The 17,283-nt window shown below is 46.0% G+C and overlaps 4 protein-coding genes across 4 annotated transcripts in view; 2 read left to right on the top strand and 2 right to left on the bottom strand.

Annotated features, from left to right (window-relative positions):
* The first annotated feature begins 406 nt into the window (after positions 1-406).
* LOC115767574 (cleft lip and palate transmembrane protein 1-like protein) lies at positions 407-2,588 on the top strand. Its single transcript, XM_030711860.1, has 2 exons — positions 407-1,560; positions 1,633-2,588. The coding sequence occupies exons 1-2, from the start codon at positions 667-669 to the stop codon at positions 2,407-2,409; spliced, it is 1,671 nt and encodes a 556-aa protein (XP_030567720.1). The 5' UTR covers positions 407-666; the 3' UTR covers positions 2,410-2,588.
* An 862-nt stretch (positions 2,589-3,450) lies between these two features.
* Positions 3,451-5,389, bottom strand: LOC115767576 (brahma-associated protein of 60 kDa). Its single transcript, XM_030711862.1, has 3 exons — positions 5,188-5,389; positions 3,850-5,100; positions 3,451-3,780 (listed from the first exon to the last, which is right to left on the bottom strand). Exons 1-3 carry the CDS (start codon positions 5,296-5,298, stop codon positions 3,625-3,627), a joined length of 1,518 nt encoding a protein of 505 aa, XP_030567722.1. The 5' UTR covers positions 5,299-5,389; the 3' UTR covers positions 3,451-3,624.
* Positions 5,390-5,666: 277 nt separating this feature from the next.
* On the top strand, positions 5,667-7,671 carry LOC115767570 (26S proteasome non-ATPase regulatory subunit 5). Its single transcript, XM_030711856.1, has 2 exons — positions 5,667-6,987; positions 7,056-7,671. The coding sequence occupies exons 1-2, from the start codon at positions 5,852-5,854 to the stop codon at positions 7,423-7,425; spliced, it is 1,506 nt and encodes a 501-aa protein (XP_030567716.1). The 5' UTR covers positions 5,667-5,851; the 3' UTR covers positions 7,426-7,671.
* LOC115767571 (relaxin receptor 2) overlaps positions 7,663-17,283 on the bottom strand; it is a 34,734-nt gene continuing 25,113 nt past the window's right edge. Inside the window, exons 11-18 of the mRNA XM_030711857.1 lie at positions 16,520-16,663; positions 15,797-15,913; positions 10,098-10,333; positions 9,927-10,041; positions 9,288-9,432; positions 9,079-9,233; positions 8,137-8,210; positions 7,663-8,067 (exon numbers count right to left, since the gene is read on the bottom strand). Of these exons, the coding sequence (XP_030567717.1) occupies positions 7,763-8,067; positions 8,137-8,210; positions 9,079-9,233; positions 9,288-9,432; positions 9,927-10,041; positions 10,098-10,333; positions 15,797-15,913; positions 16,520-16,663 (1,291 nt within the window). The 3' untranslated portion in view covers positions 7,663-7,762. The remainder of the gene's footprint in view (positions 8,068-8,136; positions 8,211-9,078; positions 9,234-9,287; positions 9,433-9,926; positions 10,042-10,097; positions 10,334-15,796; positions 15,914-16,519; positions 16,664-17,283) is intronic.

Below are 17,283 nucleotides of genomic sequence, written 5' to 3' on the forward strand. Positions count from 1 at the left end.
CCGATTTGTTTGCGCGGCCAACATATCGATTAACTGCGCGATAGCTGGTCACACTACTTAACGAAACAAATGCCCACTCAGGGCTGGCAAATAATAAACTGATCTAAATAATTAGTTGCGCCATGATATAAATATGAATATTTGTTTATTTGCTGACATAAGGTAGCCTTTTTTTCTTGCAATGGCAATTTTAAATAAAATAAATCTATATTTTGAAGCTCTGTAAACAATTTAATTAGAGAACGAAATATGCAAAGTGTGGTTTTTGGTATTTTTTAGTACTTTTACGAAACTTAACTCAATTAACGGTTATTTGCAAGACATCAAAACCAAAGCAGTGGCAGAAAAGATGTAGAAAAGTTTGCGTCAAAAAACAATAGAAATTAATAAACGAGAAACATTTGTGTGTGAACGTAGCGTAAGTAGGCTCAGATCCATTGACCGCTGTCCAACACCAGGCGGCAACGTTGTGCAACACTGAAAAAGCTACGCCGGCATTTAGCGCACTTCGATGTGCATTAATTGAGAGACGTTTACCAATTTTCAATTGCCAACGCCAAACGGCAGCGCCAGCGCCTTTTCGACTCCAACGCATCCTCAGCTCAGGGCGTTGGCAGCACGTGCACAGACATCCTCATCAGTTGGCGGCACAGTTCAGTTGGCGTCATGGCCATGCCTTCGATCTCGACGCTGGTGGGCGTGGCGTTTTTAGCCTACATCCTGCATTCCATATACCAAATGTCGCAGCTCTTCACGACGCTCAAGTGCAGCGACTCGCCCTGCTACACATCCTTTCTGGCGGAGCGGCCGCGTCTGCAGCTGGCGCTGTTCAGCTCGCTGACACGTAATCCGATTGCCACCGAGGTGCAGGATCTGTACAAGACGAAGCGCTTCGATTACGGCAAATCCTTCGATCAGGACTTCAAGCTGGACGTGCCGCTCAAGACGCGCCGCAACGGCACGCTCTACCTGCATGTGGTGCTGGCGCTGGAGGGCGAGCCGCTTGAGTGGCGCACCCTGCGCCGCGAGGGTCCCACCGTGCTGCACACGCTCAGCATGTGCGAGTACATGTTGCCGCGTGCCGAGGCCTTCAATCTGCTGGGCGATGGCGAGAAGCAGTCGTCGTCATCGCCGCCGGCAGCGCCTGTCAAGCCGGCATCTGTGCCGGGTCGACCCATCACACACATACGAAGCGATGTGTACGTGACGCTGCTGACGGATCTGTTTGCGCTGTCGCAGGCGGACGTGCCGCCAGAGATGGCCCAGCTGATACGCGTGAATCGCATGCAACAAATACTGCCCATACTGCAGACGGACATGTTCAATACACGGCTCAAGGATCTGGTTGCCGTGACGAGCAACACCACCGAATTCACATTCCGCTTCCATTACAAGCCCGTCGGCGTGGGCAAGCTGCGCCTGATGCTGCTCATGGAGCACGCCACACAGGCGCTGCAGGCATTCGGATTTGCCAGCAAGGACATTGACGAGGTCAAGGGCATCTTCTCCGATACGAATGTGTACCTGCTCTGCGGCACCATCTTCGTGTCCAGCATTCACGTGAGTAGCCATCATATATGACATTTGATTATTATGTATCTAACCGGCTGCACTTGCTTCCCGCCGCAACAGATGCTCTTCGACTTTCTGAGCTTCAAGAATGACGTGTCCTTTTGGCGCCAGAAACGCTCCTACGAGGGCTTGTCCACGCGCACCACACTCTGGCGCGCCTTCTCGCAGATCGTCATCTTTCTGTATCTGCTGGACGAGCAGACATCGTATCTGGTGCTGGTGCCCGTCGGCCTCGGCACGCTGATCGAGCTGTGGAAATGCAAGAAGATATTGCGGCTCGAGCTGAGCTTCAGCTCGTTCATCAGCCGCAAACTGGAGGAGGTGGATCAGCGCAACGGGCAAGCACAGCCCGCCGCTGGCCAGTTGGCCGAGCAGCAGACGCAGCAATTCGATCGCGAGGGCATGCGCTATCTCAGCTATCTGCTGTATCCGCTGTGCCTGGGCGGCGCTGTCTATTCGCTGCTGTATCAGCCGCATCGGTCCTGGTACAGCTGGACCCTCAACTCGCTGGTGAATGGCGTCTATGCGTTTGGGTTTCTGTTCATGCTGCCGCAGCTGTTTGTCAACTACAAGCTCAAGTCTGTGGCGGCTCTGCCCTGGCGTGCCTTCATGTACAAGGCCTTCAATACGTTCATCGACGACTTCTTTGCCTTCATCATCACCATGCCGACGGCTCATCGTGTCGCCTGTCTGCGCGACGATATTGTGTTCCTTATCTATTTGTATCAGCGCTGGCTCTATCCGGTGGACGCAACGCGCGTCGATACGGGCCTGGCCATTGATGAGACGCCTCCGGCTCGTGGCACCGGCTCCGGGTCTCGCCCCAAGCGCGACTAAAGCCTCGCTCCGGCTCACGACATCACAATGCTAAGTAGCTGCATATTCCGTCGATTTGTTTAGCAAATAGTTGCAACCATTGGCTGTAATCAATATACCCTACACACACACACCCCCAAACACACACACACAACCATGTAAGTGTTTATTGTAGCAAATGCAAGCGTCTCCACGTAACATTTGTTGCCCGCCTTGTGCTTTATTTTTGTTTAACGAATTGTTGAAGTTCCTTTTCCTGATTGGAGTTCCTTTTCAGTTCGATCCTTAAGGACAACTGGAAGTCTCGCCACAAATTTGTATACCCTGTATCCCACTAGATATCTAGCAGGCGGAGAGGCAGGCATCACAGTAGCGATATTATCTGCGCAGGTGGAGTAGGTATAATATACCCTCGAGCTTAGAAGGAGTTATTTTCTTGAATAGCCTTAACAGCCGGGTCTATATATTCATTTTCCCCGTTTCCACGCAGACAAGTCCCCCTAGCAGGCATTATGTCTAGAGTCGGCCGTATCGGACCACTATAACATATAGCTGTAGCTGTCGGTCGAAAATGGCTTCGAAATTTGTCTAAAAAAAAGCCTCTTTATACTCCCAATATAAACACAAGTTCTTTTCAACATCGGAACATTTTATTATATAGCAACGCTCGAGAATGAATATCTACTTACAAGAAATATGCCAACATATGAGCAAAGTGCCATCATTGCTAGATCATACGATATAGGAGTAGATATATCTGCCATGGTAAAAATCTGTTGGGAAAAACATTGTTATATAATTAAGTAGGGCTCGCATCAATGTCATTTGTTATCCTGAATTATCCATAAAGATGGCCTAGCATACATGGAGCGTAGTCGGACAGTTCAAGTGGGAATCACATAACTAGAATTTTCCCCAGTTGGAAGATAAAAGACGGCACATCCAGACGAAATGGAATGTTAGCGACAATTCCCAACGTATTTTGATAGGCCCTCAACTAGCCTCTAGGAATGCCCACAGTATTTGCATACATTTAATGATCCTGACTGGGATACAGGTGATCTATTTGTATTAGGTTTTTTGTATATTTTTTGTTGTTGGCAAAAAAATGATTTAATTATGTATAGTATATATAGTAGCATTAGAGCTTAAACTAAACTGCCGAAGGAAAAGGGAGTTTGCCGTGCCGTGCCGTGCCATGTCGTGCGGTGCGACAGGGATTCACAGGAGACTCGCTTAGCCGTTGCGTATGCCGAGGGCCTGCTCCAGTTCGGCGCGCTTCTGATTGACCTTGGTGAAGAAGTAGCGCGATACGGCCTCGTGCGTCCAGGGCTGATAGTAGAACTCGGCGCGTCGCTCCTCCTCCGGATTGCCCACCACATCGGTCATGAGCTGCGGGAGCAAACAATTTAGAGGATTAGAGAAGGATGCCAGATGCCAGGGACATTTGTGGTAACTCACCTTAAGGTCTCGCGTCTGGCTGATGATCCAGCGATGGATAAACATTTGCGGATCCTTGGCAAAGCTGAGAAAGAATTCGCGATTCGTTTTCATTTGATTGATCGTATCGACGGTCTCGTGTATCTTTGTGTCCAGGCCCTGGATCTCCTGCTGGCTGGCGGTGCTCATCAAAAAGCTATTCATTTGGGTCTTGAGGGTGTCGTCCACCTCGACATCGATATCGTAGCAGGCGGTCTGTTTGTTCTCCGCGCCGCTCTCAATGAAATGATTGATGACTATCGGATCTGGCGGATGGAGCAGCGGATTCAGACGCTGTGGTATCTCAGCGAATTTCATGCGCTGACAGCTGAAGATCTGCTCCAAATATTTGTCACAATTGATATACTCCCGCTCGTGGGCATCCTGCAGCTTATGCGTCTTGATGTACTGCCACAGCGCCGAGATGATGACGGGCCGCGTCTGTGTGTGCACGCCCAGCAGCCGGGCCAGGCGCGGATCCAGTTTGAACTGCAGCGGCTGGTAGTCGAGCAGCAGCAGGATGGTGCAGCGCACATTCCGATCGCCGGGCCGTTTCACCTGAAACCCGTCCGTTTCCTGTGTGGTATGTGTGCGATGCCATTCCACCAGATGATTATCCGGCCCATACAGCTCCTTGTCCAGTTCGATGACCAGCGACTTGAAGAACGACGAGAATTTGCGCTTGATCTTCGTATTGGGATCACCCTTGCCATCCTCCAGCAGACGCCCCTCCACACGCAGCTCCCAGGAGGCAACGGCGCCCTCGTCCCCATCATTGCTCGGCTCCTTGCTCGGGTAGAATGTATTCGAAATGAAGATGCGCAGCTTGCGCTTCTGCTTCATCGGCCGCTTGAGCGCCTCCTGTATGTCCAGGCGTTTGCGCATGATGGTGGCGTCCAGTTTGCGTTCAAATGTTAGCAGATCCATGTACGCCTGCGACTCCGGCACCAGGTCGCGCACCTTTTGGGGCAATATTTTGTCCGCCAATTTCTTCTTCTTTTTGGCGCCAGCTGCAAATTCGCCCTTGTTGGGACCGCTGTTCAGGCTACGCGACTCCGCCGAGCGTTTGCTGCCACCGCCGCCGCCAGCACCGCCGGAGCCGCTGCCGCGCAATCCGCTCTGGAAACTGGGCTGGGTGGTGCGCTGCAGCAGTGCGGGGCCGGGGCCAACGGGCGCGGTAACGCTGCCGGGCACTGGCTGCGTTGTATTCGGATGTAGCGGAAAGCCGCGTGGCTGCATGCAAAAAAGTGGGGGAAGGGGCGAAAAAAAAAACGAACAGTGTGAAAATTGGCAATTAATCGATGATTGATTTGCACTTACCGGGAAAGTGGTGCCGGTGACTGGTGGATAGGGACGCATGCCAGGCGATTGGGGTGGTGGCTGGTAGCGCGACTGCACCGGCGCTTGGCCAGGCGCAAAGCGTTGCGACATTTTTAATTCTGCTTTGCGTTAAATTACTTGGCAGTTGTTGCAGTTCAAGAAAATTACAACCTTTTTTATTACAACAACGCTGCGTCACAAAAAAAAAAGTCTGTAAAATGGCGTCGGACTTAGGGTTGTAATATATACAAAGTCGCTATCGATAGTTGGGCTGTTGAATAAATACCGACATATCGACATATACATATATTTGTCGATACTTTTACTTTAATGTTTTTTTTGTTTTGTAATAGCCATTTAAAATCGAGTTTTTTGGTCAAAATGCGTCATATATAATCTAAATCCATATTAATATATAAAAATATGTTTAATTCTTATCGATACACACCAAAGTGGTAAATTTTATAGATACCTGCTGTATTCGGTATTTTTGGGTATTTTATGCCTGCACAAGACGCGGTCACACTGACCGTGACTAGCGGCTTTGGCTGTCACAATTGTATCGATAAGCACCCAGTTGCTTGGCTTTTATTATTTTCGTTTAATACAAAAGTTGAAAGTTTTTGTTGTCGTAAGCAAAGCAGAGAAACGCAACGAGCACAGAATGGAGGAGGAATGGTGGCAAACCAATTTGCGTGAGCTAAATGCAAAGGGCAAGCGCATGGAGACGCTCACCAGTATGTTTACAAAAATTAACAAACAATCGGCCCTGCCGCGCCACATAATTGAGTCGCTGTTGCGCGCGCCGGCGCTCTACGAATGCGCCATCGTCGAGGATGCCGACAAAGAGCCGCTAGTGAATATGTCCACTGACTTTATACGCAGCTGCCTGGACCAGCTGCAGCTGGACATGAGCGATGCGAATCTGCCGCAGCTGCTCAACCCCGCACTGCATCATTCAAATCCCGCACTGCGTGCCTTGGTGCTCAACAATCTGCTAAAGGAGCTGCGCCGCCAGACTAACGACAGCGCAATACAGACGCTGCCCAGCAACGAGCTGCTCGTCTATGTGCTAGACGAGCTGCAACAGCCGGAGACGCAGTGCAGCGCCGCCGCCATCCAAATATTGACCATTGTGCTCAGCCAGTGGCTAAATGATGCCGGCGTCCAGTCCAAGCTAGTGCAGCTGCTGCAGCAGAACGAAGTGGTACGCTGTCGCGCCTACGAGTTGGGAGTCATGCTGGCCAAGCGCAGCGCCGACTCTCTCAGCTCCGTCGAGTTCATACTGGATGCAGCGCTCGGCGAGCTGGACAACGACGATGTGCTGCTGCAGGCGAGCGTGCTGGAGATACTGGTGCCTTTGGCCGAGCAGAATCACGGCCTCAGCTATATGGAGCGACGTCGTGTCTTCGACATCATCAGCAGTCGCGTGCAGCGCATCGAGGAGCATCCATTGGACACCCTGCTTATACCCAGCATCATGAAGTTCTTTGGCAAAGTGGCTGCGGTGCAGCCGCAAAAGATCATCGCCGGCTATCCGCACATGCTGGCCTGCTTGTTTGAGCTGCTGCAGTCCAGCGATGAGGCTGTCCTGCCCACGGCCATGGACACGCTGGCCAATCTGGCAAGCTCCGTGCAGGGCAAGAAGCTAATGCATGCCCAGTTCCAGCCGGCCATGCAGCAAACACTGCGCAAGTATGCCGACTACACCAGAAATCTCTCGCCGCCGCTGAAAATACGCTTGCTCAACTCTCTGGATATCATCTTTACCCAGGAGACGCCGGCCAGCTCTGAGCTGAGGTGCGCATGTGTTCGGGCTTAATGAGTAGCTGCCTCTGACTGTTTACTTCTCTTGTTTGTTGTCGCAGCTCCATTTTGAAGAACTGGTACGAGTGCTTCGCCAGTGGCCAGCAGCTGAGCCACATCATGGAGCTGCTGCACACACCGTTTCCCGATCTCCAGCTGGCCGCGCTGGGCCTGCTGAAGACCCTCTGCCAGTACCAATGGGGCATCAAAGCTGTGCAGGGCACAGCGGGTGCCATTGAGTTTTTGCTCTCGCGTCAGCCCGATCTGCACAAGGATGTCAAGTATCTGAAGTGGCAGATTATGGAGCAGCTGTCGGTCAGTAGCGAGTTCACGGCCACCGAAACGGTGCGCTTCACCGCTTATGTCAACGAGGGACCATATCATGTCCAGAGCAATGTCAACATTGCCACCGAGCCGCAGGGCAATCAGTAGCCACAGTTGCTATCACACCTGGTTAGCCGGACACCCACATCCACACTCACACACACACACACACCCTTAGCAATACAAGTAGCTGTGAATGCACTCAATTTTTGAGGTTATGCGCCTGCATTTACAGTTAAACAACATTTGAGGTTAGTTTTGGATTTCGTATTTAACCCTGTTGAAAAATCCATTATGAAAGAAAGATGTCTCCTTTTCCTTTTTGCGCAGCAAAATTCCAAATATATGCATTTAATTACACGTTTGTATATTTGATAGAATTATATTTAAATTTAACTATTTAGATCACATGTGGATAAAATCGCGCTGCTCAGTCCAAGTCGACCTACAGGTAGCTCATATGCCTGTGCGACATGCGCTTGCGCCCGGATCCGCCAATGCCGCCGCCGACGCCACCGCCACCGCCCAAATGCGCCAAACTGACGCTCAGGCCGGACTCGTAGCCGGTCTGCGTTTGGGAGCGCGTCTCATTGTTACCCAGCGAGCAGGTGGGCAGCGTGTGGCAATATCGGCGCAGCTGCTGCTTAAACGCGGCCGTTGTCAGCGTATAGAGCACCGGATTCAGCGCCGAGTTCACCGGCAGCACCAGCACCGCCAGCCAGGCGTACAGATCGGGCGAGATGGCACAGCCTAGAAGAGCACAGCATCAGTCAATCGGACGAGCCCACAAATGCGAGCGAGTAAGCGATATTGGTTTACCTGACAGTGCGGCCACTTTGACCACAATAATGGGCAGCCAGCAGGCGCAGTCCGTGGTCACAATGATGGCAAAACTGTAAGGAATAAGAAAAGCAGGCTAACATTGCAGTCGACTACACGATACTCTGTTCACGGCGTAAAAGCAGCTGCCAACCACCCGAAGAGACTCTACTTTGATTATTGGCTGGCTGCTTGTCAAACTGTAAGTAACAAGAATGACTTTCAAACTGTAGGCATAGAAACTATTGATTGTTTCTTGTAAAAATAATTCGGATCGGAGCATTACGCCCGAAGAATATCGCTTTGATAAATTCTTGTTAGCATTCTTGTCGGAACATTTCTATAAATTTCCATCTAAGAATATTCCTAAATAGGGAAATAACGAAAACCCACCTAAAATGGGGTAAAATTGTCTTAATGGATCAAGTTTTTTGAGTCGAACAAATATGGGTTTTTTTTTGTACTACAATGATGTCTATTCCATCTAAAATATGGGATATGTCAGTTAGAAGCTTTATACATAAAGTTTTATAACTACCAGAACATTTATTCTGGCAGGTCTTTTAAGAGTTTTTATGCAAAGCTACGTTCGCTTCTCCAAGATTCTCCTTTCAAAGAGTCCTAAGATAATTTGCCAGCCTAATAAGATAGATAATCTCCGCTGATTCCAGAAAGAAACAGAACTGCCAAGCACTTTATCAAAGCGTTCTCAGGCTTAACAACAAGTTAAAGTGTTTGTTAACTTTGATAGCAAGACGAGTAAACGTTTCTCAGTTGTTTGCAGACCCCTTTAATCTGTTGTGCAACACTATTTTGTAAGTGTTGCCACCTTTACTTTAGCTGTGCAGCAGTCAGGCCTTCTTTCAAGCTGTTGACAGAGGAAACGCGTCTCTCTAAGCTCGTGAGCTACCTTTGGGCAAGACTTGCCGCCAATTGACTCACCGCGTGGCCACCACACTCTCGCGCCCGCTGTGCGTGCTCCGCATTCCGCCGCCGGAGTCGCGTATCGCCTGCAGCATGCGCACGTACGAGAACAGTATGAATATCAGCGAGATCGTGTTGATGCAAATGAACAGCAGCGCCGAGTACTCCCAGCCCTGTCAAATAGCCGAGTTAAATACTTTCTATTCGATACCGCTTTGCATGCTCACCTTGGCGTAGGGATCGTGTATGTGTAGCGAGAGGCAGACGCCGTTGTTGCCGTAGAAATGGGCGCCAAAGTAGTCGTTGGGCAGCAGCGGGGCTGCGGCCAGTCCAAAGCTGATGCCCCACACGAGCAGCAGGCGCAGAACAATTCTGAAAGCGAAAAACTGGGCTATATAGCTGGCGTTTTACAACACTGCACACACAATTAATAGCGTTTCACAGCACTGCAGTGAGGCTGTGAATTATGTTCTACTGAATCTTCAATACTTTAAAAAAAGTTAAAGGCTTTGGGGAACTCAAGTACTTTTGTATTTGGTTCACGACTAGCAACAAAATCTCGCCTTTTGGTCAGACCCTTTTTTGCTCAAATATCGGGTTTCTTTTCACTTTGAACACACCAATCCTGATATATCATATATTTATTATGTTTAAATTGATTTTGAATTATCAAGTTATTCTGTTATCAGAAAATATTGTTTGGTTTAGATTAAGGTTCGACTAAATAAGTTGAATGTTCGTTTTATAGTATAGCCTGGGGTTCGAACCGGCGCTTATTCCATAGCCGGTTTAGAGCAATACTTTAAAGCACTTTAGCACTTTTTCAACATATTTTCATCCGAATCGCGTCTAAATTTTGAACTTACCGAATCTTTTCCGTATCGCGTGGCTTCAGTGGCCGTGTGACAGACATCAGGCGATCCCAGGTGACCAGGGTTAGCAGCAGTGTGGACGACTGACAGCTGAAGGTGCTCAGAAAGCCTGCAAACCGTAGGATTATATTGATGGATCAAAGGGGAACTTGTGCACAGTGCTACCTGCAAAGGCGCAGAGTCCGCTGTGCCGCCAGGATTCCTCGTGGCGAATGTACTGGCCGCGAAAGCTGATGTCCGCGCACGCGATGAGCGTCAGGTAGATGCCCATGAGAAAGTCACTGACCGCCAGGTGGCGCAAGTAAAGCGAATGCTCCACATTGCTGCGAGATTTGTAAAAATAACGGCCAGCCAGGACGAGCAGGTTGCCCACCACCGCAATCGAGGCCATGATCCAAACGCTGTGAAGAAACAAAGGCAAATATCTATTTAGATGAAACTGGATGACTGACTGTCAGATTGATGGACTGACTGACTGACTGCTAGAGCTGAAAAGCTGCATTTTTTACAGAACATGCGATGTGGGGGAAAACTTTCATTTGAGACGTCTTTCACACTTTTCACAAAATCCACCCAACGAGGTGGAAAATTGTGTTCAAAAGTTATGTGTTCACAGCTTAAAGTTTTTTCCGATAGTCTTAAAACTTATTTTCAAAGCGCGATATAAAAATGTAATGAATACGTAAAAAATTCTCGGAAAACTGTTATTCACAAAGATTGATGTGAAAATTCATGTGATACTTGTTTCGTAAATCCACTCCCCTGGGTGGAAAATTAAAAGTCAAAGATTTTGGGCTTACAGTTTTCGAAAATTCCACTCACACATGTGAAAAATTGGCGGAAAACGGTTGCATGTTATCTTTTCGTATCAATACGATCGTCTTATTACTGTTTTTCAAAGGTCCCTGGGTCTTAATTCGATGGACTCCAACCCCGCTTTCAAATATCTATGCCAAAACTATCAAGAGACGTGGAATAAGTTTTCATGTTGATTTAAATGTTACTTGAGCCGCGCAACGCCGGGTTAGCACTCAACTGGTGTAAAATACCAATTTAGGCCTAAAGTAGAAGGTCGGTCGGGAAATTTGAACTTTCCACGGGCGGAAAATGGGTGGAATGGGCGGTTTGCTGATAATTGAAAGCATAAAACTTGAAATTAAAAAAAAACGGCCGGAAAATACCCGTAAGTTGTATACAAATATATATAGAGAGGGATGAATTGAGAGGAAGAGAGAAGGGGTAAATGATAGATAAAGAGACAGAGAGAGAAAGAGAGAGCGAGAGGAAGCGCCCACAGTGCGTATGCAAACGGAATATCAATTGCCATAAATTTAGGCAATTAAAGCAAATTTAAGTGCCCAAAAGACGTCGCCCCCCGCCTCAAACCCCTACTCAATGTTATTGGCCAATTAGGTGTAGCCGCCTTTGTGCCACAGAGTGTGTGTTCTTGTTGTGTGTGTGTGTGTTTGTGTGTGTGGCGCACAATTGTCAAGTGGCTGGGGTGCTCATTATTGCAGTCATAGTTGCTGCCGTTTGTTCGTGGAATTATGATTTGGTTGCCAGGACACGGCGCACACTAGTAGTTGGCATTCCGCATCCGCCAGCTGCTGTCGAGGACAATTGTGAATGCTTCCCTACTACTTACGATGATTGCCAAGATAGTGTGCGGGGCTGGGGGTGGAAGAAGGTAGGGTTGGAAAGTGGTAGCCAGTTAGCAATGGGACTGTAATTTATGCCAGCTTCAAGTGTCCTGTCATCCATTCATTTGCCTTACAAGCAAAAATCATGACACGTTGCTGGGTTAATGCTAAAGTAAAGACAAGAAGTTCTTCCCACACACCAGTAATTGTGATTGAATGACACTTGGCTAAAGTGAAGCTTAAAGTTGAGCTTTGAAGAGCGATTGCTTAGAGCAAGAGAAAGCGGGAGCTTAATTTAATTGCATACAGAGCTTTTCAGCAAGCTTTTTCTTGTTGAAGGAGCTTAATTGTACACGTTGCAATAAATATATTTACATTTTTATAAGTCTTTTGTAGTGATTCTGAGCTTTCAGTTTGAGAATAAGCTTAAGTTTAAAAAGGTGCTTGATTACACTTTTCATACAACAATTGTAGCCTGCAACCTGTGAGCTATAAGTCTTAAGCTGTACTTTTAGTTTAAGCTGAATCTTCATTTAAATCCCCAATCGTCATTTATATTTTCGAGCCTTGGAGTTAGCTTTTAGCTGAAGTGCAAGCTTTCAAGTTAAAAATATGCTTGATTGTGAGGGAAACATGAGAAAACGGTTCTCAGTTGTTTGCAAACACTCTTAAGCTGTTGTGCAACACTATTTTGTAAGGGTTGCCACCACCTGCATTGTGGTTACTTTAGCTGTGCAGAAGTTAGGCCTTCTTGCAAGCTGATGACAGAGTGAAACGCGTTTAAATGCCTTTTAAAAGTGGATATGCAACTATTTATATATACATATATAATGATGTGTGTGTGTGTGCGGCATCCTCAGCTCGAAGTTCTTACGTGCGTTCAAATATCGCCTAAAATTGGCGGACAAAATTCGAGAAGGCGGACAAAGTGCGGCTCGAATTGGCAGGAGGTGGGAATAATGACACCTCCCGCCAGGCAGGGCAGATAAAGCGGAAAAAACAAACAAAGCACTGTGAAAAAGTATTAAATTTATATGAAAGCGTCAACTGAAAAAAAAAAACAAGTAGGAATGGTTATATTCAGCACACCGACAATCAAATATACTTGTAGAAAGGTGGAAATACTTCAGAGGACAAGCTTTCCGATTTTTCAAATAATACTCACTATGTTGTATATATATCATATGATATTGAAGTTAAGTCCTGCAAATATGCTACGAGAATGACGATCCTCGCAATTGTCGAATTTGGTGTAGATATCTTGAAAACAAGAGAAGTTTAGCTGAAAATACAAATGGATTTCCGGCCGAGCTCTACTAATATTTACATTTAAGGAGCATGCTGGATCTTCTTAGTGCCAAGTTTGGTTCAGATATCTAGAGAAGATGTCCTTTCAGCTATATATCAGCTATGAGGTATAGGGATCCGATAAAGTTTTATATATGTACTGTTCAATCGCTGAAGCTTTAAGACAGAGTGCGAAGAAACTAGCAGCAGGACAGATAACGTGGCTATATCAACACTTCTTTTGATGCTGATCAGGAATATACACATATACTCGGAGCTGGAAATGTCTGGTACTCAGGACAGCTTTACAATACCCTCTACAAGGGTATACAAATAATGCAGCAGGCACATCCCTTGGCTGTCCAACGTGCAGGCATTCGCAGTCATGTAGACACACACACAGACACACGCACACCCACTCTAGTTGTATCTGGTGATATTTGCTTTGCAGCTTATGCGAACAGGAAAATGAGTAGACGAACGAGTAGTCGAATGAGTGTACTCAAACACACACTCAAACTCACATTAGACAACTTGCCAGAGTTGGCAGCGGGCGTGTTGCGGGGACTTTTAAGGAGCAGGCCGAAGGAAAAATGAAAAACTCAAAACTCAGACAGCACGCAGAGCTTGTAAATGTAAGCAAAACAAACAAACAAACTGAAGGAAAACCGAAGGAAAAACGTAATTTTCATTTTCACACAAGGCAATGCCACAGTGGGCATGGACGGGGGGCGTGGCAGTTGGCATCGTCTACATTAGCCACTCACGTCCCGCTGTGGCAGGGCAGGCAGCAACCAGATAATCACTCAGTCACGTTAGCAGCTGATGACAAGTGCTGCCCGTCCGCTCGTCTGTCGTCCGTTTCCCAGTAAATGAAAATGCCAAATGGAAAAGGCGTTTTTCCCAGTTTCGACTGCAACTCCAACAATGCAATTGGCGCCCAACATAGGGCGCGGAATATATCTATAAAAGAATCACTAACTAGCTTGGATCTTAAATTAGCCAGGTGGACATCATTTTTTATATGGTCAACTATGATATATATGAGGGCACAAGTGTTTATAATAACAATAATAATGATAACAATGATGATAATAGCAATGATATTCAAAATGATATTAATGGGAATGTTAATATCATTATTATTATCATTATCATTATCATTATCATTATCATTATCATTATCATTATCATTATCATTATCATTATCATTATCATTATCATCATCATTATCATTATTATCATTATCATTATCATTATCATTATCATTATCATTATCATTATCATTATCATTATCATTATCATTATCATTATCATTATCATTATTGATTATAAATGTTGTTAGAAAAAGTATTTTAATTAAACGAAAAAGACTTCAGAAAAGACAGAATTTTCGGCTCAATACTTCGTTTAATTAAAAACTATGCCTAAAAGGATTCGGGCTGTAGTTAAGTGATTAAATGCTCACTCTTAACTTTGGCCTGAATGGAACCGAGCTCCTTTTCTTATTTTTTTTTGTAATATGTGTAGTTTGTTGATGTTGAGGGGAAACAAAGTAGGAAGCTGGCAGCAGGCAATGTGCGGAGCATTTGTTGTCAAATGGTATCAGTGTATAGTCAAGTCCAGTCATAATATTATATGTACATTGTCGTACTCAAATCGAGAAATAGTCTAAATTTTCAAATTGCATTTACTGTAAGTGGTCGGCATGCATTTTGAGTATCAGCGTCAAAATCAAGAGCTCAGCGCCGTCGTGGATCTGGATCTGGTTGTGCGCAATCGAGGCGGGGGCGTGCCATGCGCCGGCCGCAACGGTCTAATGGTGGAGCCGCCATCGACAGCCCCATTGGGCAGCACGGACCATCAGCACCAGATGCGATTGCTGGTGTTGCGCGAACGCCTGCGCCGTGCCCTCTACAATTGAGCGTCGGGTTGTTCGGCCGTCGATGTTGCAGCCAAATGAATTTCGCCAATGTCATGAAATAGACCAACAACAGCAGCAGCAGCAACAACAACAACAACAACAACAGCAACAACAGCACGACAACAACATAACAACGAAAAAACAACTACGAAAACAACATACAACAAAAACAACAAGAAGAACAAGAAGAACAAGAACACATTCTCAAATTCAAATACAAACATTAAGGCGAAAAACAATCCATAAATTGTTTTACTTAAAACCAATCCTTCGCTTGCCTAATTCAAATTAATAACTGTTGCCCATTCTCATTCTCTCGCATTCTCGCTCTCTCTCATTCTCTCCCCCCTACTTGAAACAATGTGAAAATCTCAAGTGTATGCCGTTTAATTGAGTTCAAAGCCAACTGTCTAGTTCTGCAATACTTCCAACTATGAATTAAGTGTTGTAAAACGCTTGATTAAATTAGAAAAACTTTCTCAACAGTCGTTAGGTATTTGGAGCTAGCCAGTGTGGGTAATTGTTTAGGAATTGAATATTGAACTTTACAACTTTGCAACTTTGCGAGTATTTGGTATTTGGATTTACTATAAAAATATGTTAAATATAAATATATATATTCCAATATTAAGAAATGGAATTTTGGAAATGCTTTTCGCTTAGATCTTATCAACCGAAGACCCATCAACTTTTTAATTCTTTTTTTATAACCTGAACTTATTGAAAATGGTTAAAATGGGGCAAAGCATGAATTCAGCTTTATCCAACAGTATCTGCCAAATAATTGCCCCGAACGAAGCACGAATGGGTCTAGCAAAAACAATATGCAAAACACATAAACATAAAGCTAAGCAAAATGGTAAACAATAAACATAAACATAAACATAAAAGAGGGCGTCGTAAGTTGCACATTGCCTGCTGAGTTGCAACCAAGGATTTGAGGATGAAGCTGGCTCAGCCAGCGCGGGGGAAGGTGACAGGTGGCCAGGGGGGTCAGGGGGTCAGGCACTTACCTGCCGCGCAGTAGCTGGTTATCGAGCAGATGAAAGGTGCTGCTGATGCCATCGCCGCGGGGATCACAAACGCGTACATGCAGCGCGGCGCGGCACAAATGGAACCACGAGAAGTAGCTGCAAGACAGAGGGAGAGTGAGTGAGAGTGAGAGAGTGAGAGAGAGAGAGTGAGAGAGAGAGTGAGAGAGAGAGAGAGAGAGAGAGAGAGAGAGCGGCATGGCAATTACAAACAGAACATGTTGTTCTTTAGTCGGCTGTAGCCGACTGCGGCATACTCTGCTCACAGTCTAATAACAGTTCAAAGTCAATTGAAACGACTCTGTTTGTCTTTTTACCAGGATTGCAAAACCTTAAAAGATTTCTTGTTGGTTCGCATTACGCGCTGTCTTTAAGTTCGCTTTATGGTTGAACCAACGTGCTGGTTCAAACCTTGATTTTGTCGTAAATTGTCCACATTTTAATGATAATTCCCGTTCTATCAAAAATAATGCTATCGTAGTTACTAAATGAGCCCTGAATATATATATATATATGCATTGGAACAGAAAAGTCTTGGCATTCATTAAAGGAGATTTTCAGCAAGTAAAAAGTGCAATCGAAGAGTCGTCTCTTACGGACAGAACACAGAGCTAATATGCGCATATTCAGTTTGTGAACAGAGTATTAAAGAAGGTGTAGCTTATTAATGCGCTCTTACGTGGTGTTTATATAGTATATACTTACATAAAGTCAAGACTGCTCAGATTTTGCAGCACAGCCGGCTCGAGGGTCTTAAAGCGATTTCCAGTTAGCAGCAGGGAGCTGAGATTCTCCAGACAGTCGAAGGCGTGCAAATCGAATTTCTCGATTTGGTTCTCATTCAAATGCCTGACGAAGAAGTTATGTCAAGGTGTGAGTGTGTGCAGGTGTGCGAGTGTGTTTGTGTGTTTGTGTGTGGGGCTGCCGCTAAGCATGCAACAACTTTTGGCCACGTCGCTGCAGAAGTTTTATCATTAAAGTTGCAGCTGTGCCGCGGCCATTTGTTGCATGTGGCTGGCCAGAGAAAAAGAGAGAGAGAGAGAGAGAGAGAGAGAGGGAGAGAGAGAGAGAGCTGCTGCTGCTGCTGCTGCTCAATATGCATTGGCGAAAGACAAACAAAACTAGTTTGTCTGTCATTTTTTCTAATATTTCTTTTCCATTTTCTTTTATTTTCTTTCATTTGCCTTTTTTCAGGCCACATTCCAGTTGAATCGCTTGGCGTGTCCCTTTTGTCTGTCATTATTGATAAATGAAATTCCTCAAGCGCAAGCTACACAAACACAAAAAACATTCACAGCCCTTCCCCCCGTCCCATACTTCCCCCTGTTTTTGTCGCAAAAGCCTAAGCCTAACCAAATTGAAAAACTCGCAGGCCAGATAAGCCGCGACAGATTTTTATATGCCTATCAGACGCTTCGCATTTTCTCTTGTCCCAAAAAAATTTCTTTCAAATACCCTGCAGAAAATTA

Source organism: Drosophila novamexicana, unplaced genomic scaffold (assembly GCF_003285875.2).
Source record: "Drosophila novamexicana strain 15010-1031.04,08,12 unplaced genomic scaffold, DnovRS2.1 tig00001415-arrow-arrow-pilon, whole genome shotgun sequence".
NCBI lineage: Eukaryota > Metazoa > Arthropoda > Insecta > Diptera > Drosophilidae > Drosophila > Drosophila novamexicana.

Excerpts from the sequence above, each read along its gene's own strand:
- LOC115767574 (XM_030711860.1), top strand. The coding sequence starts at position 667 with ATGGCCATGCCTTCGATCTCGACGCTGGTGGGCGTGGCGTTTTTAGCC. Across the intron at positions 1,561-1,632 it reads TCTTCGTGTCCAGCATTCAC|ATGCTCTTCGACTTTCTGAG; the intron begins GTGAGTAGCCAT and ends CCGCCGCAACAG.
- LOC115767576 (XM_030711862.1), bottom strand. The coding sequence starts at position 5,298 with ATGTCGCAACGCTTTGCGCCTGGCCAAGCGCCGGTGCAGTCGCGCTAC. Across the intron at positions 5,101-5,187 it reads TCACCGGCACCACTTTCCCG|CCACGCGGCTTTCCGCTACA; the intron begins GTAAGTGCAAAT and ends TTTTGCATGCAG. Across the intron at positions 3,781-3,849 it reads GCCAGACGCGAGACCTTAAG|CTCATGACCGATGTGGTGGG; the intron begins GTGAGTTACCAC and ends TTGCTCCCGCAG.
- LOC115767570 (XM_030711856.1), top strand. The coding sequence starts at position 5,852 with ATGGAGGAGGAATGGTGGCAAACCAATTTGCGTGAGCTAAATGCAAAG. Across the intron at positions 6,988-7,055 it reads CCGGCCAGCTCTGAGCTGAG|CTCCATTTTGAAGAACTGGT; the intron begins GTGCGCATGTGT and ends TTGTTGTCGCAG.